The 17,299-nt window shown below is 45.1% G+C and overlaps 1 protein-coding gene across 1 annotated transcript in view; it reads left to right on the forward strand.

Moving 5' to 3' along the window:
• The first annotated feature begins 3,705 nt into the window (after positions 1–3,705).
• The window catches only part of TTC9 (tetratricopeptide repeat domain 9), a 29,634-nt gene continuing 16,040 nt past the window's right edge, over positions 3,706–17,299 (forward strand). The window contains exon 1 of the mRNA XM_057421360.1: positions 3,706–4,087. Coding sequence (XP_057277343.1) covers positions 3,721–4,087 — 367 coding nt within the window. The 5' untranslated portion in view covers positions 3,706–3,720. The remainder of the gene's footprint in view (positions 4,088–17,299) is intronic.

The raw sequence follows: 17,299 nt of genomic DNA on the forward strand, positions 1-17,299 counted from the left end.
GCCAGAGCCCAGGTGCTCAGCCTCCTCAGCTCTCCTCATATGCTTTTCCAGTTTCTTTAGAGCACTGTCCTGCAATGAGATGTATCTGTCCTGAAATGTATGAAATCTGTCCTATCTGCCTGTAACTTCATCATCTTCTCAGGTAGACAGAAACAATCACAGCTAGAGTCTGAAGATCTCACAGCTCTGTCTCCAGCACCTTTCTCAGTTTTTACAGTTTCACCCAGGAATATATCTCCTAGCCATGAACAGGACCCTGCAAAGACGATTTTCTTCAGGTAACCTCTGAGCAGAAAGTTACGGGTTAGTGAGTCACTGATCCTAAAATATCCCTATGAGGCATGTGACTGCTGCATAATCATCATCATAATAATAATAGTAATTGAGCAATGCAAGTGTACATTTTTGGAATGTGCTAGGGAAATCTCAGTGCAGAGGAGGAGACAGGCACACCCAGACAGTTTTAGACACTCAGGGCACCTGGTCGCATCCAGACGGACCGGCACACCCCATCTATTATAGAATGAGCCAGGCAAGCACCTTCGTCTGTGGCCAAAAACCCCTCACTGTTGGACAAAAGACAGGCATGACAGCTAATACTGACCAATACCATGACCTCATCTCATGACATACAGATAATGACTGCAAACTGGTTTTATTTTATCTGAATATGTGCCTTATTTAACAGTACACTCTGTCTATATAATATATAAAACTATTCTTTGTGATGCTTTCTGACAGGTTCCTGACAGGTTTTCAAGCTGGGTCCTAGGCAGCTGAAACTTAGATCTGGACATCACATCAAGGAGATAGTTTCTCATGGTTTCCCTCAAGCACCATGTTTCCCTTGAAAAAGAAACAAAAGCAGTCCCTTGCAAGAACAGTCAACGTGGTGATCTATGACTAATGTGGTGATGTATTTAGTACACCCAACACATTACTTAGCTCCTCTCTATGAGGAAGGAGCTGATGGGATAAACTGACCCTTGGCAGTCATCCTGCACAAATATTATGACAGCTTTAAATTCTCTGGTTGAGAGATGCTGCTTTCAGCTGAGGGATACTATGTTGGTATCAGCATAGAGACTAAGTTGGCCAACAAACAGCAATCATACCAACACTTCCGTTGTCATCTATTTTGGGATTTACACAGTTATGACATTCCTCTTCATGTTCACCAATAATCTGTCAAGAAGAGAGCTTGGACATTTCTGGAAGAACTAAAAGATGGAAAACTCTTTTGGGTGCTTAGGCAGCATTTGTGACTAAGCTGCAGTTTAGTATGTTTGGTATAGTTCATAACGAAGGAGTACACAGTTTTGTCAATATTTTGTGACCTTCTCTGACCATATCTGCGCCCAAATTGGCAGTGACCACTGCCAGACTCTTCTGTAAGAAACCTTCAGCTTTGCATAGCTTGTTTCAAACATCCACTATTGACTAGTAACCAAATAAATAAATCTCCAAGATTTCCTGAAGGCTAATGAACTGGGGGAGGTGGGGGGGAGGGGGGAGAATGAGAGAAGGAAAAGTCATCGATGTCTCAGTGACTCCTTTACCATACATAGAATCATACAATCATAGAACAGTTTGGGTTGGAAGGGACTTTCAAAGGTCATCTAGTCCAAACTCCCTGCAATTAGCAGGGACATCTTCAACTAGATCAGGTTGCTCAGAACCACATACAGCCTGGCCTTGAATGTCTCCAGGGATGGGGTATCCACCACTACTCTGGGCAACAATGTATGTCCATGTGCTTAGACCAAGAAAGAGGGAAGCAATGTTAACTCCCTAAGTCACTTTGCCATACCACCTTCCAAGTTCCTTCTTTGATTGCTTTCGCAGCTACTCAGGTCTGAGAAATTAAACCTCTGTGTCAATCTCCTTTCCTCTGGCAAAGTCAGTGATTCAGCACAAGAGACATGCATCGTCCTTGTGAATTCTTCTGAACAGCAATCAATAATGGTACAACGAAACCTCCGAAGTGACTTAAACATACATTGTGCAATATGACTAACAGACAGATTAAAGAATGACCCAGCAGGAATTCTCCTTCCTTAATTTTCAGGTCCCACACGTCAAATTCACTCTAGCAACTGTGACTAATACCCACCACCAGCACACCTGCCTCCCAGGATTTCCTGATTCTAGATCACACATAATTTGAGGAAGATTTGCAAGTAACTTGTCTTATTCTTGGCTTGAGGTACCTGAAAATGCTAAGCACCCATTTCCATGCAGATTTTGAGAAGATGTGTTTCGTAGGACACCTGGAAATCAAAGTTCTTGAAATCATGTAATCATTGCTGAATGTCTTAGCTCTAATTTCTCTCAAGCAAGTATTTCCAAAAATTATACTTCTACCACAAGTATGATGCTATTTGCTTCTCCTTGAGGATGTCTCTTAAGTTCAAGTGAGTACATGTATGCCTGTATCACACCATGACCACAACTTCAGTAAGGTCTAGAAACCTAGCAGCAGTGGACTCACATTGTTGATGGATAAAGCCCATGCTCTTAGCCCTGCTGACAAGGAATTCTCCAGGCATCAGTTCCAGACCTGCATTAACACCTTCACACGGAGCTGTGTTGCACGGCTATCCCAGTCTGCCCAGCACTGCACCACCACATGCCGTCGCACTAGGTTGGACATACCTCATAGAGAAACTCCATTTTAAAATGTCCTCCTGATTGCAGAAGGAAGCTTGAACACACTGTGCCACAGCTGCAGCTTTGCCATGTAAAAGTGACATGTAATGAAGAGATGCCTCTCAATATAGTGTTGAGAAAAAAACTCATTATATTTTCATCCATCCTCTAATTTGTAAGCACGAAGTATGACCTACAAAATATCTTGGATAAACAATGCACCAAAAATACATCAAACTGCTCTAATACATAATGCAGACATGGTGTTTGGCCTAAGAAAGCAATGCCTAGTGCTGCAAGCAGTCCTTCTGCTGTTTGTCTGTGCGAGGAGAGCAACTCCCTACTTGTACCCCCAAACCAGGAAACGCTCCAGGCATCAGCAAGCATCGACCCATTTTTTGGGGAGCACATGGGAAAATCTGATTCAGGAAAATCAAAGTCCTGAGTGGCTGGTGTTGGGGCAGTTGCCGGGCCTTTGCTGCTGCAGAGGACACAGCAGGCTTGTTTGCTCTGCACTTGTTTGCCCTGCAATATGGAGTTTACACACTGCAAAACACCTTGAGGCACCATGAGCAGTTGTAGGTGGTGGGTGGCCACTGGTGGGATCGGGGAGAGGCAAGAGATAAGGGAAATTGGGATGAGAAGGGGAATGGAGAAGATGGGATCCCAGCCTGCAGACAGGGACATGAGACCCTAAGATGCAGCGGGGTGAGGCACCGGGAGGGGAAGAGGCTCTGACACAGGCGGCTGCAGGCAGCGGGGTGGGGGGATCTGTGGGTCTGGCCGGCCTGGGAGCAGAGCGGCCGGGCGCACACTCGGCGCAAGGAGCGGGGCCGGGGCACCCCCTTGCCGGGCGGGGGTTGCGGCGGTGCCCGCGGCGGGCGGCTGGTGTCGGGGGCGGGCAGGGGCGGGCGCCCCCAGGGCGGGCTGCGGGGCGGGGGGGAAGGAGGAGCGGCGGCCGCCGGAGGATGGGAGCGGGCGGCGGAGCCGGGCAGCGGCGCGGGGGCAAGGCCGGGAGCGCGGCGGCATCGCCCGCGTAGGGCGGCGCGGGAGCCGGGCGACGCCGCGGCCATGGAGAGGGCGAGCCCGGCGGCGGGGAAGCTGAACGCCGGCGGCCGCGGGGCGGGCGATGGGCTCGGCCCCGCCGGGGGAGCCCAGCCGCGGGCTGCGGCGGCGGGCAGCGCGGAGCCGGGCGAGCTCATCGGGCGGGCTCTGGATTTCAAGAGCGAAGGGGCGCAGTGCTACAAGGACAAGAAATTCCGGGAGGCCATCGGCAAGTACCACCGCGCCCTCCTGGAGCTCAAGGCTCTGCTGCTGCTGCTGAGCCAGGAGCCGCCCGGGCAGCGCCCTCCCTCCGCTGCCGCCGCTGCCGGGCTCAGCGAGGAGCAGCGGCAAGCGGTGGAGGCCATCGAGGTTGACTGCTACAACAGCCTGGCAGGTCAGCGGGGCGAGGGGCGGCGGGGACCCCACACCTTCCCCGGCAGCCCTCCCTTCCCCTCCGCAGAGCAGCGCTGCCTCACTTCTCTGCTCATTTCATCTCCTTTCCTTCCTCTGCCTTCCATTTTCATCGCTGCTCTCACGCCGGGCGCAGAAGGGGCTGCCAGTGCCCCTCTCGCTGCCAGTTGCCCCAGGTAGCGCTGGCTGGGTGAGGAGCTCAGGCTCGGCCGCCCCTCATCCTGGGGCTCGGCTCCGGCCCTTCCCCGCTGGCTGGTCCCCGTGCCTTGCCCCTGGCCGTAGGTGATGGGGCGGACCGGACACGGCGCGGCCATGGGACGCTCAGACTTAAGAAATTGTGGGTCGTGGGCCGGCCGAGATTGCGGGCTCCGTTTTATCCTCAGCCCGAGATGTCCTTCAGTGCCTTCACCGCAGCTCCCGTTCGGGTGCCTGTAATTAACAGTATTACAGGGAGGGAAGACTCCTTCTGCCACATCTGATGTAAGGAAGGGGAAGGGTTTGGGCGCCACTGCAATAGCTCCAAATAGTACTAGATATAAAAAGAATTTTTTTCCCTCTTAGCCATGAAAGTTGAAAGCAAATGTAGTCCTGGCTTCACGCTAGCTGCCAGTCATCACTGTGGTTAGTAGACATTTGATCATCGCTCCCTTTGCTCCCTGCTATCTGTTTAGAACAAGTGCTGCAGGAAGATGGAGGGGAGCAGTGGTGGGGGGGTTAACTACTTTGTAGTTGGATTCTGAAGTCCTTACAAAGACAGGACTCCTGTTGACTTCAAGGGTCTTTGCCCAAGCAAGAGCTGCAGGATCAGGGGTTATTTTTGGTCCCTAGCATCTCATGGATTTTTTTCTTTCCAAGCCTGAAAGCATCTCTAAAACAAGAAATCATGCCTAGGTGTGTACAGGGAGGAGAGCGTTCATAACCTGGGCAAGGTGCACAAAATGTCAACCTTAATAAAGCTCTGTTGTTTTCCAGAAGGATAACAGGTCACTCATTACCCTTTATATCCTTGGAGGAAAAAATGGCGAAAATCAGGATGTTAGTGTGTCAGCAGTCACCATCACTTGGCTTTTGGGCTTCTAGACAGAGTTGGTTAGCTTTGTTTCCTGTTGTCTAGTGCTAAAAAATAGGTGCAGAATAAAGCAAATGGTTTAAAATACCAAGCCAGCATCTTCTCTTGTCTTAATCCATGCCATTCTGTTGTACTTGGTATGTCTTTTGGAATGTAATGGGGGGCACAACTTAGCTCCCTTTCATCATGTTTTCTAATACCGTTCCTTCAGAAGCCTGTTGAAATGGCATGGAGGGAGAAGCAGGTGAGATTCCAAAGCGATACCAGAATTGCAAAGCTGTAATTTTGTCTCTTTCGAAATTCCTGTTCATGGGCTTATTAAAAATCCGTTATATTTGGTAAGGATCATTTGGTTTGTACAGGGTTCTGCAACGAGCCTATAATATTCTGAACATTATAGCTTGGTGAGTTCCTGGGCTTCAAAAAGTACTCACAGGCAATATCTCTGCTAGATACAAACAAGATGTGGCAGGTAGAAGGTAAATGAAGGAGGAGGGATGGGATTTGTTTCTGTGGCACTTTCTGCTGGGTACACAGGTTCCACTTGCTAGGAATGCGTCTGCTCCTGCTGATGAAGTTGTCCTGTGCAATGGTCATTGTCCAGCTCATCTATTTATTGTTCTGGGTGCATATGGGGTATTTTTTATTTTTATTTTTTTGTTGTTGGTTGTATTGGATCTCGTCAGCAATAGCAATCAGTGTGAGAAACGTGCTCCATCTTTAACGTAGATTGGAACAGATTTTTCCCTAAATTTAACCAGTGTGAACGCAGGAGGAGGTGAGCATAATTAACCCTGGAGTTGCAAGCAGTGCTTTTCCTGAGATAACCTCACAGCAGGTCAAGCTGTCATTTTGCACAGGCAGTTGTCACATGTTTTCAGTAGATGGCATGCACCAAGCAGAGAACAGCATTTGTCTCAGAAATGTGTAGCTTCATGTGTGTCTGCTGGGCTGTCTGCAAGCAGTGCTGAAGAAATCCCCTGTATGATGGAGAGGGGAGTGTGCAGTTAAGCTGGAACTGCAGTATTGCTACTCCTATTCCAGTCCCAGAGCTCCGATTCTAGCAGGAGCATCTATGAATTCAGGTCTGAAGGGAAGAGGGGGGAGGGCGTTTCCCCAGAAATGTCACAATAATTAGTACGTCTTTCTAATGGCAACTTCAAGAGGTGGAGCAGTGGGCAGGGGGGTTGGAACTTGATGATCTTAAGGTCCTTTCCAACCCTAACTATTCTATGATTCTATGACTTTATTTTCTAAGTGTGGTGCAGCAGAAGCCACACAGTGGGTAGGGGCACCAGCACATACTGTTAGGGTTGAAATCAGTGTTATTTGTCGTGAGCAAAAGTGTTATTTGTCGTGAGCAGGGGGGTTTGCTTCTAAACACTGACTGGGTGCCTAGAGCTGTTTTTAAAATAAATAAATCTTCACAGTGCAGCAAGCATAGCAGCACTACATGTTAATTCTAGAGAAAGCAGTTTTCCCTTAGTTCTGATATGTACCCAGTAGCATTAGCAGCTGTCATCCGAGTGTCCTTGTTATCAAGTTCTTTTAGCACCTCCACTTACTCTCTAAGCTTAGCATTTAAGAAGCCCACCTTGCTTTTGAACTGTCATTTGTCATGTGGCCACCACACATCCACCTGTCAGAGATGTTCTGTGTTACTGATACAGATGCGCACATACAGGCACACAGACACACACACACATACACTTACTTGTTTAGAAGCAGCATACCAGTCAGAGGAGGGCATCAACTATATTTACGTAAATATGCATTTAGCCAAAGAAGTAGGTGAGAAACATGCACCCAAAGGGGATTTGGGTCAATCTCCTGGGTCAAGGCTGGGGTTGTTTTTTGTTTTAATCTGACAGATTATATGAGTAAGAACATGTGGGCAAAGTAAACTGTTGTCAGTGCCTGTATTGCCTCACAGAATGTAAATTTAGGCACAAACCTGCACACAGAATGGTGTTTAGCTGCACTTCTTTTGTAGAGCATCTTCAGCAGGCAGTTCTCTTACCGTGAGGTATGGTGGCCAGCTCTTTTCTTTCATTGGAGCCCCACAGTGTTCAGTGTGTTTTGTGAAGTCCTGTGTTGTAGAGCTCAGTGGCACCCCCAAACCTAAACTATTTAGCCTATTTCAAAGGATCCCAGATCCTGGGTTTTGAATTCTCATTATTTTATTTTTGTTTTTACATTTTAAATCAGGATATTCACTGCTTGCCATTGGCAGTACTGTTCATATTTCTTTCACTAAGCTGCTAGCTAGGCTTCAGTTTAAGCTCCAAGGGTTTTGCCTACCATGTTCTTATATGGGCCTGCTGATACTCCTTCATCTTACCACAAGTGTCTCCAGTAAAGGTCACCAGAGGCAAGTGCAGCAGCATGGTCAAGGCTCCCAGAAATTGCTAGGGAAGGCAAAGATAAAGCCTACCAGCAGCATAGAGCCTTGCAGAATGAATGCAGGGTTGTAAGGCAAACAGTCCTTTCTTTATGACTCAGTAACTGATGGTCTCTGACCTTGAGGAAGTCACTTGACCTTTTTTTCCCTCACTAAGCCCTACTGAAAAATAAAGAACAGGGACCGCAGTCTCATCCTGATGGTGCATTCAACTGGGTTTCCCCCAAACACGTTCTTTCTAAAGAAGATGAATGTATAAAAAACACCTACAGAAAAGCGACTGGCCAAATATCCCTCAGGTCTTAGTTGCCTTTCTACTCCTTCAGTATCTTTGGTCTAGAACAAGCTTAAATACTTTATATAATGCATGCAGGTAGGGATTATTTACCTACTACAAATGCAACCATTACTCTCATGGAACACAATGATTATTTTATTCCAACAGTATTGCCTAAAAGTTTACAGGGTCAAAAGGGCTATGTCTGCTCTGCAGAGAAAAACAAGTCCTAGTCGTGCCAAAGCAGTAAAATGCTAAGAGTAAGCATAGTTTTAACCTTTTCTCATGAGGGAGTGTTGCAGTGTGATAAGCAAACCTTTGTTGGTTTTCCTAAGTAGGCAGAAATGCAAGAGCTAATCCTGGCAGGAGAAACAGAATCAGAGGGAGAACTGGGGAGCAGGAGTGGTGCTGGGGGATCTGGGTTTCTAATCTTCCCCTTCTGCTCTAACCAGTTGTAGTATCTTCACCAGATCTTTCCATTCTTCAAACCTCAGTTTATATTTCCGCATTTATGACTTTGTGGGGTTACTGAACGGCTTTGTTAAATACATGAATGCAAATGAAATGTGTTTATATCCCCATTCAGGTGTGTTTAGTGTACTATAGGGGTCTTGGCAGGAGCACACACATAACCTGCGCAGAGTATTTAAAAGTGTAGCCATGCAAGATGCATCTCAGCCTGGATAATGAGATTTTTCTACACTGGCAGAAGTGTGCACTGGTACCATTCATTACTATGTGAAGGCCATAGTCACAGTCCCACAAAACATGGCATTTCTAGCACTGTAGGATCCTCCTAACCACCCCTGGTAGCTAGCTCCCAAATGTCACCAGTTGCACAGACTTTGGTGAACAATCTCACTGGGAAATCCAAGTAAAAATACTTATAACACTTAATACAAGCAGAAATATAACTAAACATGAGAAAAGCTGGTAAAACTTGTCTCCACTGACCACCCACTAGGACTCCTGACAAGGAGTCTCTGCTAAAATCCCCTCTCAGTATATAGCTGTTAACAAGTACAGACTCTACCAGGACACATGGTGCTGTGGGTGTTAAAGCAGCCTTGGATTGTTGCTTGATGTGAAGGGGTTTTTATGCGCTGCATCAACAAAAAACACCCTCTGTAAGGATGCTCTGCAGTGGGAAAGAAAGCAACAAACAGAGCAGGTCTGCACTTTCATGGATTGAGGGGGGGAGTTTCCCAACACTATGGTCAGCCAGAGTGCATGGGAGTATGTTGTTTTACAGGCCTGATGTAATTACTGCTCCTGGTAGGTGACACTGCAGCAGAGAATAAACACAGATAAGTATGTGTGGGTTTTTTAGTGATAGGCCTAAACCCTGACGTACTTAAGAAAAAAGTGGGATTTGAAGAGCCATTGTCAAGAGCTACTCTTCAGAAATGCTCAATATTTACCTTTAATTTTGGAGACCAAAATTCTCTCTGTTGAGGGATTTTCTTGTACATTGAGAGGATAGGTTGGAAATACATCCAGATACTAGGGGAGGAGGAGGGATGAAGAGAAAGGATGTCAAGTTGCCACCAAGCTCATTTTAAGTGATACATGTCTGATAATGTCCCTCTTATGGAGGCAGGAGATGCGTTTTCCTCTATATACATCACTATTCTTCCCAAGCTTCTTCAAAACTTGAGGCTCTGGTGGGGTTTTTTTGCACTCACTTCTACCACGTTAAATCCCCTTTGCATGATGAGAGCTTGTTCCAGCTGACCTTGTCACCATTTGCCTGAAACAAAACAGTACTGAGAAGGTACAGATCTGCTGGCCAGACTGCTCCGAGGAGCTGCACTCTGGGTGAGCTGAGATCCATCCAAGTCTAGCTACAGCTTACCATGGGGGATGAAGCAGGAGATACCAAAAATCACAAGGCTTCTTCAAGACCAGAGTGGTGGTTAATTTGTTTTTATCTAAAGAGTACTGGTTGTTCTCCACCTTGAGAACAGTGATATGTTTTCTCAGAGTTCTGTAGCAGCACATGCTGCCAGCTTTGCTCCATCCTCTTCTGAAATGCTGTCCTAGAGTGTCCTCCAGCAAAAGTCTGCAACGAGTCACAGGCTCTTACACAGGTTTCCATTAGTGCTATGCTGAAGATGGTTCAGCTGGTTCAAAAAAACAAAGCCAAAGCTGGTTCCTAGTCTGTTGTGAAATACACTCATGAGTTTCATGGTTATCTCCTTTCCTGGGAGCTGGACCACCTCTGCATGGTTCAGCACATGGAGCATCCTTCTGCTCTTCCTGTTCACTTGGCCTCAGACTCAGGAATTTCTAACCCAACTCCAGACCTGTTTTCTCCAGCCTTTCTCCTAGAACTGCTTCCCAGTTCAGCAGTACCTCTCCAGTTCCTCATCAGTGTCCTCTGAGCAGGGCAACTGGTGCTCCGAGAATGAAGGGCCATCAGAAGTTTTCACATTAGGATTTTAGGATGAGATCTAATGCATGCCTGTTAAAGAAGCTGCTGTGAGGAAAGGAACAGTAAAAGTAAACAGTATAAATAAAAGGGGAGGTCTAAATTTTGCCAGGTCCCAGTTTCTTGACATTGTGCCATCTCATGGAAAACAACAAACAAAAGACTATGAGACTGAGGAAACAAAATGAAGAAAGAGAAAATACATAATGAAGTTTTGAGAAATTTACTGGCTATTTATATTCTTCCCTTTTATTTCATGGATGAGAAAATTATGTAGAAGAAAGATTACTGTTAAAAATCGTTCCCAGATTACTCAGGCAACCATATAAGTCTAACATAATAGACTAACACAGAGTTAAAAATGCTCTAAAAAAGAGTCAATATTAACTATCATTAACTAGAAAGTTGTTACAAATGGCTGCTCAGGAATCTGTCTCCTTTTGTTCATTCCTGCACTACATCCTGGGTAGGAAACAGCTTAGGACGTTGATCGATGAATGCAGGTAAATCTTGTGATGGCATGGAGTGTTACTATTCTGTTCTCTTTAACAAAGGTTGTAGAGTCAGTTTCTGGAAGCTTTGCTGGAATTGCTGAAGGTAACTTCAGCTGGGACATACTTACTTGTGTGAAGCTGGGAGGTGGTGGTAGGACGCTGTTCTTACAGGCTTACCAAGGCAGCTGTGAATGCCTACCATTGAAAGTGGGGTAGGAGCAAATAAGTCCGTCTCAGCATAGCCATTTGGAATTTAGGACAGCACTAGAAACAATACTAAGACAATTCATGGAAATTAATTGGGTACAGTCACGTTTTCTCTCCATGATAACCCAATGTAGAAGTGACAGCCGGGAGCTATGATCTTTAGCTGTCATACCTTGATGTGCCAGACCTCCTCTGTTACTATCCATAGGCAATAGCTAATGTCACGCTCTTAACTTCAAAACCCACTCCATTCTCCCCACTCTCCAAAATTCTTGACACAACATCACCCTGAGGCTCATAGGCTGGATAGCACCATCTGCTTCTCCTTGGCTTTGTCCCATGTACCCTGTTCTTCCATCATAGTTCCCAGCTCAGGAGGCAAGGCTGCTTATGCAGACCGTGCCCTTACCCTTTGAATTCCTGTACTTGCTCTTCCAGTTGCAATGCACTTAGTTAGGCTTTCTGACTTCCCAAAATTTTGTCCCTTTACAGACTTCCCCCATTTCTGTTCTTCCAGTGAGGTGCTCTCATCCCCTTTGTTCTCATACTCTGTGCCACAGCACCTTGTTGTGCCTGATTATTTTGAGCTGATTTTGCCTGCAGTATTAGTGCAGGTTGGACCTTCTCTCTCTTCCTGGCTCTCCTCAAGGCCCATCTCTGGCTGTGACACCTGCAGGAAGCCAGTCTGTTGGTGTTGTTTACCTGTTTATGTATAACATGGAGGAGCACCTCTCTAAAACAGCGTGTACATGTTCAAGCATGTGACTATATTCCATATCTTCACACCGTTTGTCAGTCATCTTGATAAAATTAACAACTTCTCTGATCAGGAGCATGAATTTTAACTCTTGCTTGTCCTATGTAGCCATGATCACGGGTTTGCCCATCACAACACCACATACTAATCCTGAAAGCCACATAGAATCATAGGGTTGGAAAGGACCTTAAGATCATCTATTTCCAACCCCCCTGCCGTGGGCAGGGACACCTTACGCTAAATCATATCACCCAAGGCCTCGTCCAACCTGTAAGTCACCATCCCTAAATCATTCTGCAATAGCCTCCCAACAGAAATTGAGGTGTGGGAAACAAACAATCTCATGCTGTTTGTACCTCTAACAGTTGTGGATCTGTTTGCCAAGGAACCCAGGATTGCTTGGTAAGTCCCAAGTCCCAGGCTCCTGACTATCATGACATCTCCATCCTATTCACTTATATGTACCGTAAACAAGGCAGGAACTGCAATTCTGTACATGTCCCTAGGTGGAAAGAACACCTTTCTTACACTGCCACATAAGCCTTTCAGGATGCAGGACACTGATTGTTAATTGCAAGGCTACAACATTTTTCCTTCTCCAACATATCCATGTTTGACAGGTCAAATCTCTGCCCTTCTAAAACAAATACTTTTCTAGCCACTGTTCAGTATTGCCTTTCTGTCTTTAGTAGCAGCACTGCCCATTGCACTTACTTGCTGCCAGTTTAGGGGGCTGTCATGTAGATTATTCTGCATTGATGGCAACAGCAAGTCCTTTCATATCAGAGTGGCAGGCAGCAAAACTCTGCTAATCCAGCTGTCGATCTAGTTGGTTGGGAGCTGCTGGAAAGGAGCACCTGGGTCAGCCAGCAGAGAGCCACCAAACTCCCAAATTTTCATTCCAAAGCTCCTGTGATGCCCTGATTACAGCTATCAATTTTCACACTTCTGGTGTTATTCTGGCCTGGCCACATCAGAGACATCTAAACAGCTCATTTCCTACTCAAGGAAACTCAAGTGAGCTATGTACCTTGCTGTAAATCATCTTACTGTGTAAAGCAGGAGGGTTCAGGGAGAACCTAATCAGGTAGTGGTGGAAATGTGCTACCCGTCTGATGCATCTGTGAGGCTTAGCCTCATTTCAGGTCAGCCCAGTTGGATGCTGCTTATCCTAGGTCTTTTCCAACTGGAAAGACTTAACTCTCGACTATGAGCAGCAGAGCTGTTTACTGCTACCTGAAGCAGATGGAGAGGAGAATACAAAACAAGCAGCGGGGTATCCTTCCCACACTCCCCAGTATAGTGAGTGGGAGAGGAAATTTACTCCTGGAAGCAAATTAAAAACAGAGGAAGTGTCTGGGACTCAGCATTTATGTCAGACCTTTAGTGCTTCCTTTGGCTATTCCTGGGCTGATGTGTGGGCTGTGCTACCTCTACAGCTAGCATCTAATCCGCAAATTCACCCTGATATGAAAAGCATCTTTATGATATAAAGAAAGATCTTTCAACCAGCTGCAGGGAAGAAGCTGTGAGAATTCACATTCTGGCTCAACTCTTGCTCCTAGAGAGGGAGAGGGCAGAATTATATTTTATCCATTCTTTCAGAGAACAAATCTGTGGAATGACAGTAGCTTTTCCTAAAGGGGAGCTACCTGGGGAGGTCATCACCTTACCCAGTTTATCTTGCAAAAGTAGAAGGATGAGGGAAGGAGTCTGTTATGATGCTCTGGAAAGCCATCATAAGTCAGCCCTAGCCTTTGTTCTGCAAAGGCACCTTTTTCTTGTGTGGTGTTTCAAAAAGAATCAAATCAGAATCTCTGCCCAATGCCTGTAGCAATGATTCTCTCATCAAACTGCATGATGCAAAGTTAAGCCTCAACTCTTTTAGTCACCATATTTTTTAATACTAACGTAATTCAAATCCTAGATTACTATCCTCTTAAATGCTTTACAGTGATTAATTGCTTAAGACATGATAGTGCATTCATTTTGCAAGGAAACCAGAACAGCAGAAGATATTGTGCTATAGATACCTATATTGGAAGTACAAAGAAAATGCTTTCATTTTCCTTTTTACATTCTCTGTTGTGACAGAGCTCAAACTGAGGCAGCTCAGGAGCTTTGCTCGTACGTGGTGGTGGAGGTAAATTGAATTAATAGTTTAATACAAAATAATTTTTAAAACTCATGGCTGATTAACTTGAGAGTACAGTGCCAGAAGGTGTCATGGCATTAAAGAACCTAATAAGGTTAGAAAAGAAGGCTTAGACACATAACTAATCAGAACATTCACTACTGTATTAGACAGGATAAGAACTGTAAAGCAAATATTATATTTTCATGCTTGATAACCACTGCTAACTGGTTTGGATTTCAGAATAAACTTCTCTGGGATTTTCATTTCCATGGCCATGTCACATAAATGACTCAGTCATCCTGTGATCAGCAAGCATATTCACATCCTTTTCCTCTTTGGTTGTTTCCAGCTCATGAGCTCACAATCTAGCAAAAAGTCTTAGTAGTCCCAAAGAGCATGGTCTTAAATTTGGATTACCAGCTTCCATCCCAGGTAAATTTACTGCTGTGTACTAGATGATGTAGTTCTTTTTTTGTCACATTGTTGTTCTTGTCCCTTTTGACAGTACCTTCCAACTTCACAGTCAGTAGGGCACCCCTACTTTTACATTGGGTATTAACAAAACATTAAACAAGCTCAATTCTCAATTTAATTCCTGAGGTATTCTACTAGTGGTCTTACCAACATGCTTGTCAGGGCAACCCATTTCACCTTCTTTAGCCACCACATAATATACTGTTTTTTCATCTTCCCTAGCCTGTAAAGGCACAGTCAAGAGAGGGAATTTTATTAGTGGCCTGATTCAGTGCAATGATTCTGGTGTTCCTGGTGCCTGGAAACAAGCTCTCTACTTGGGGTGGAAGTTACCCTCAGTGTACTCCAAATCACATATAGGTGCTGCCTAGAATTCTTGCACAACCAGCAATGCATTGCACAGACATGGTTTATGATGGGTTTGTGAATGACCAGAGATCTTTACCTGAAGCACTTTACCACAGTTTATATTAAAGAGGAGACATCTTACTAGAGGACTGGCTTTTGCTCCTGCACAGTTCAACCCCTGACTTTTTCAAGCAAATAATACACTGAATCATCCCTCTGGTTTTTAGTTCATTCATTTTCAGCCTGATTTCCAAAGGAAATTAGTCATGACAAGTGTGTTTCCTGTGGCCTGTCAGTCCTCCCCTCTCAATAACTTTCAAACCTGTTGGCCAGCTAGATTTGAGGTACATGTCTCAATGGTACTAAGTTTATAAGGTACAAATGGAGGGCAGCAAAGAGTCAAGAACGCTAGAGGCCCATCTACATGAAAGGGTGATGCTTAAGCTCACTTTACATCATCTGTCAAAGCTCAGCCAGGTGATACACGCTGACATAGCCAGGATCAACTGGTGCTGTTCCTGACAAACTACTCTTTTCTGTAAGCTTGTTTAGTGCATTTATTTGAAGAAAATGAAGTTGAGAACTTCGTTTTATAGCTATGTCTATTCAGTCAGATAGACAACAGTTGACTTGGGCATCCTCTTGATCTTTGATTCTGTCGGTTCTCCGCTCCATCCCTCCCACAAGAGGCCATAAAGGTTTCTCTCTTTTTCAAAACATCATTAAAATGAAAGGCTTGGGGCTACACTGAATCTGGATAAAGCACATGAATGTGTTACTATTTTAATGAAGGAAATGTTCCTTCTTGCCATTTGACCATCTTCCCCAGCTGAAAAGTCTCATCTGGCAAGGTTCAAGGGAAAACCAAAAGCATTTCAGTTCCGATCAGTTATACATGGTATGAATACACAAGGAGGTGGCTCAGAGACAGCCTGCTCTCAACTCCTTAGCAGACTCTGCAATTGTCAGCTCTTTCATGTGTCCCAGAAGGTGAACTGTGAGCTGCCACAGGGCACAGCACACAGATGTCATACAGCCATGTCATCATGCCTTGTTTGTGGTGCAGGATAAAGTGAATCTTTCATCCCAGACTGGACATGCTGCAGTAAGCCAGGCTTGAGGCAGTCGTGACATGCACAAACGTCAGTGACTTCATTTGAGAGCCTTCAAGCTGTTCCAGCTGCATTTCATAGTCCTGCTGTCAGTTGTTTGAACCACTGAGCAGAGGATGCTTTACCCTTCAGTAGAGAAGGCAGCTTGCAATCCATCACTTCCTTCAAAGCTTCTCCCTATTTAATCACCTCCTTGTCTCAGATGGGTTTAAAAAAAACCCCATCAATCCATTAAGACCTTAATTTCATTGTGTAATATGTTCTAGTAAGAATCATAAAATATTTGACAGCACTTGTTAGAGATGGACTGCTGTTGAAATCCAGGCACCTACCAGATGGTCGTTACCATCTAATGTTGCTGATCTCTGATAAAATTCTATGTACTTTTCCCCTGTGAAAACAACTCAATAGACCAGATTCCCCCAGTGGGTGTCAATAGCAGCAGGAGGCCAGAGGAGGAAAGGTTACGAAGTAGATCAGGTACCACAGTGAGAAAGTAAAGCAACACAAGGTGAACAAAAGCAAACAGGGGGAAAAGGCAGTGGAATAAACAGCAACTGGAACAGTAGATCTGAAGGCAAAAGTCATATTGGCTGGATGAGACTGGACTACATGAGTACTTTGACAGGTCAAATATGAAGTCAGAGAGGAGAAAACCTCCAGGGGATTTAACCTGGCAGATGAACAGTAACAGCCTTGGCAAAAACAAACAGAAGGGACTTCCATCTCTTCTAATGTGGCTTCAGAAGGAGCTAGTATTTATGGCTATTATAGAATCAAAATGATCTAGGAGTTGAAAGCTGACTGAAGCTCTTGCTCTACTAGTGCTTTGCTAGGACTTCACTCCTACTCTTCTTGCTGGGAAAATCAAAGGAATGGAGATTAGACAATACAATATGAAGATCATAGAATCATAGAATGGTTAGGATTGGAAGGACCTTAATATCATCTAGTTGTAACCCCCCTGCCATGAGCAGAGACACCTCACACTAGACCATGTCACCCAAGACTCTGTCCAGCCTGTCCTTGAACACTGCCGGGGATGGAGCATTCACAACTTCCTTGGGTAACCTGTTCCTGTGCCTCACCACCCTCACAGTAAAGAACTTCTTCCTTAGATCTGAGTTTAAACCCATTACCCCTTGTCCTATCACTACAATCTCTGATGAACAGTCCCTCTCCAGCATCCTTGTAGGCCCCCTTCAGATATTGGAAGGCTACTATCAGATCCACCTTAAGCCCTTCATTTTGGTAGAATGAAGATTTGCTGGTATGCAGCTGGGGGCAGATTTTGGCTTCCGCAAACAATTCTTGTTTGCTTGACATATACGTTTTAGTTACTTCTTTAATAGTACCATAGCTAAGAATTTTCAGTAATTTTGGTTTTGATTTGAAGGACCAGTAACTACAGGAAGTGGTAGGTCAAAATACTCTTTCAAAACAGAAGCTATGAGGATCACATGAAAAGTTTGCTGAAATTTCTTACTT

Source organism: Pezoporus wallicus, unplaced genomic scaffold (genome assembly GCF_028554395.1).
Source record: "Pezoporus wallicus isolate ANWC-B61680 ecotype Strahan unplaced genomic scaffold, APGP_CSIRO_Pwel_v1 contig_2144, whole genome shotgun sequence".
Classification (NCBI taxonomy): Eukaryota; Metazoa; Chordata; class Aves; order Psittaciformes; family Psittacidae; genus Pezoporus; species Pezoporus wallicus.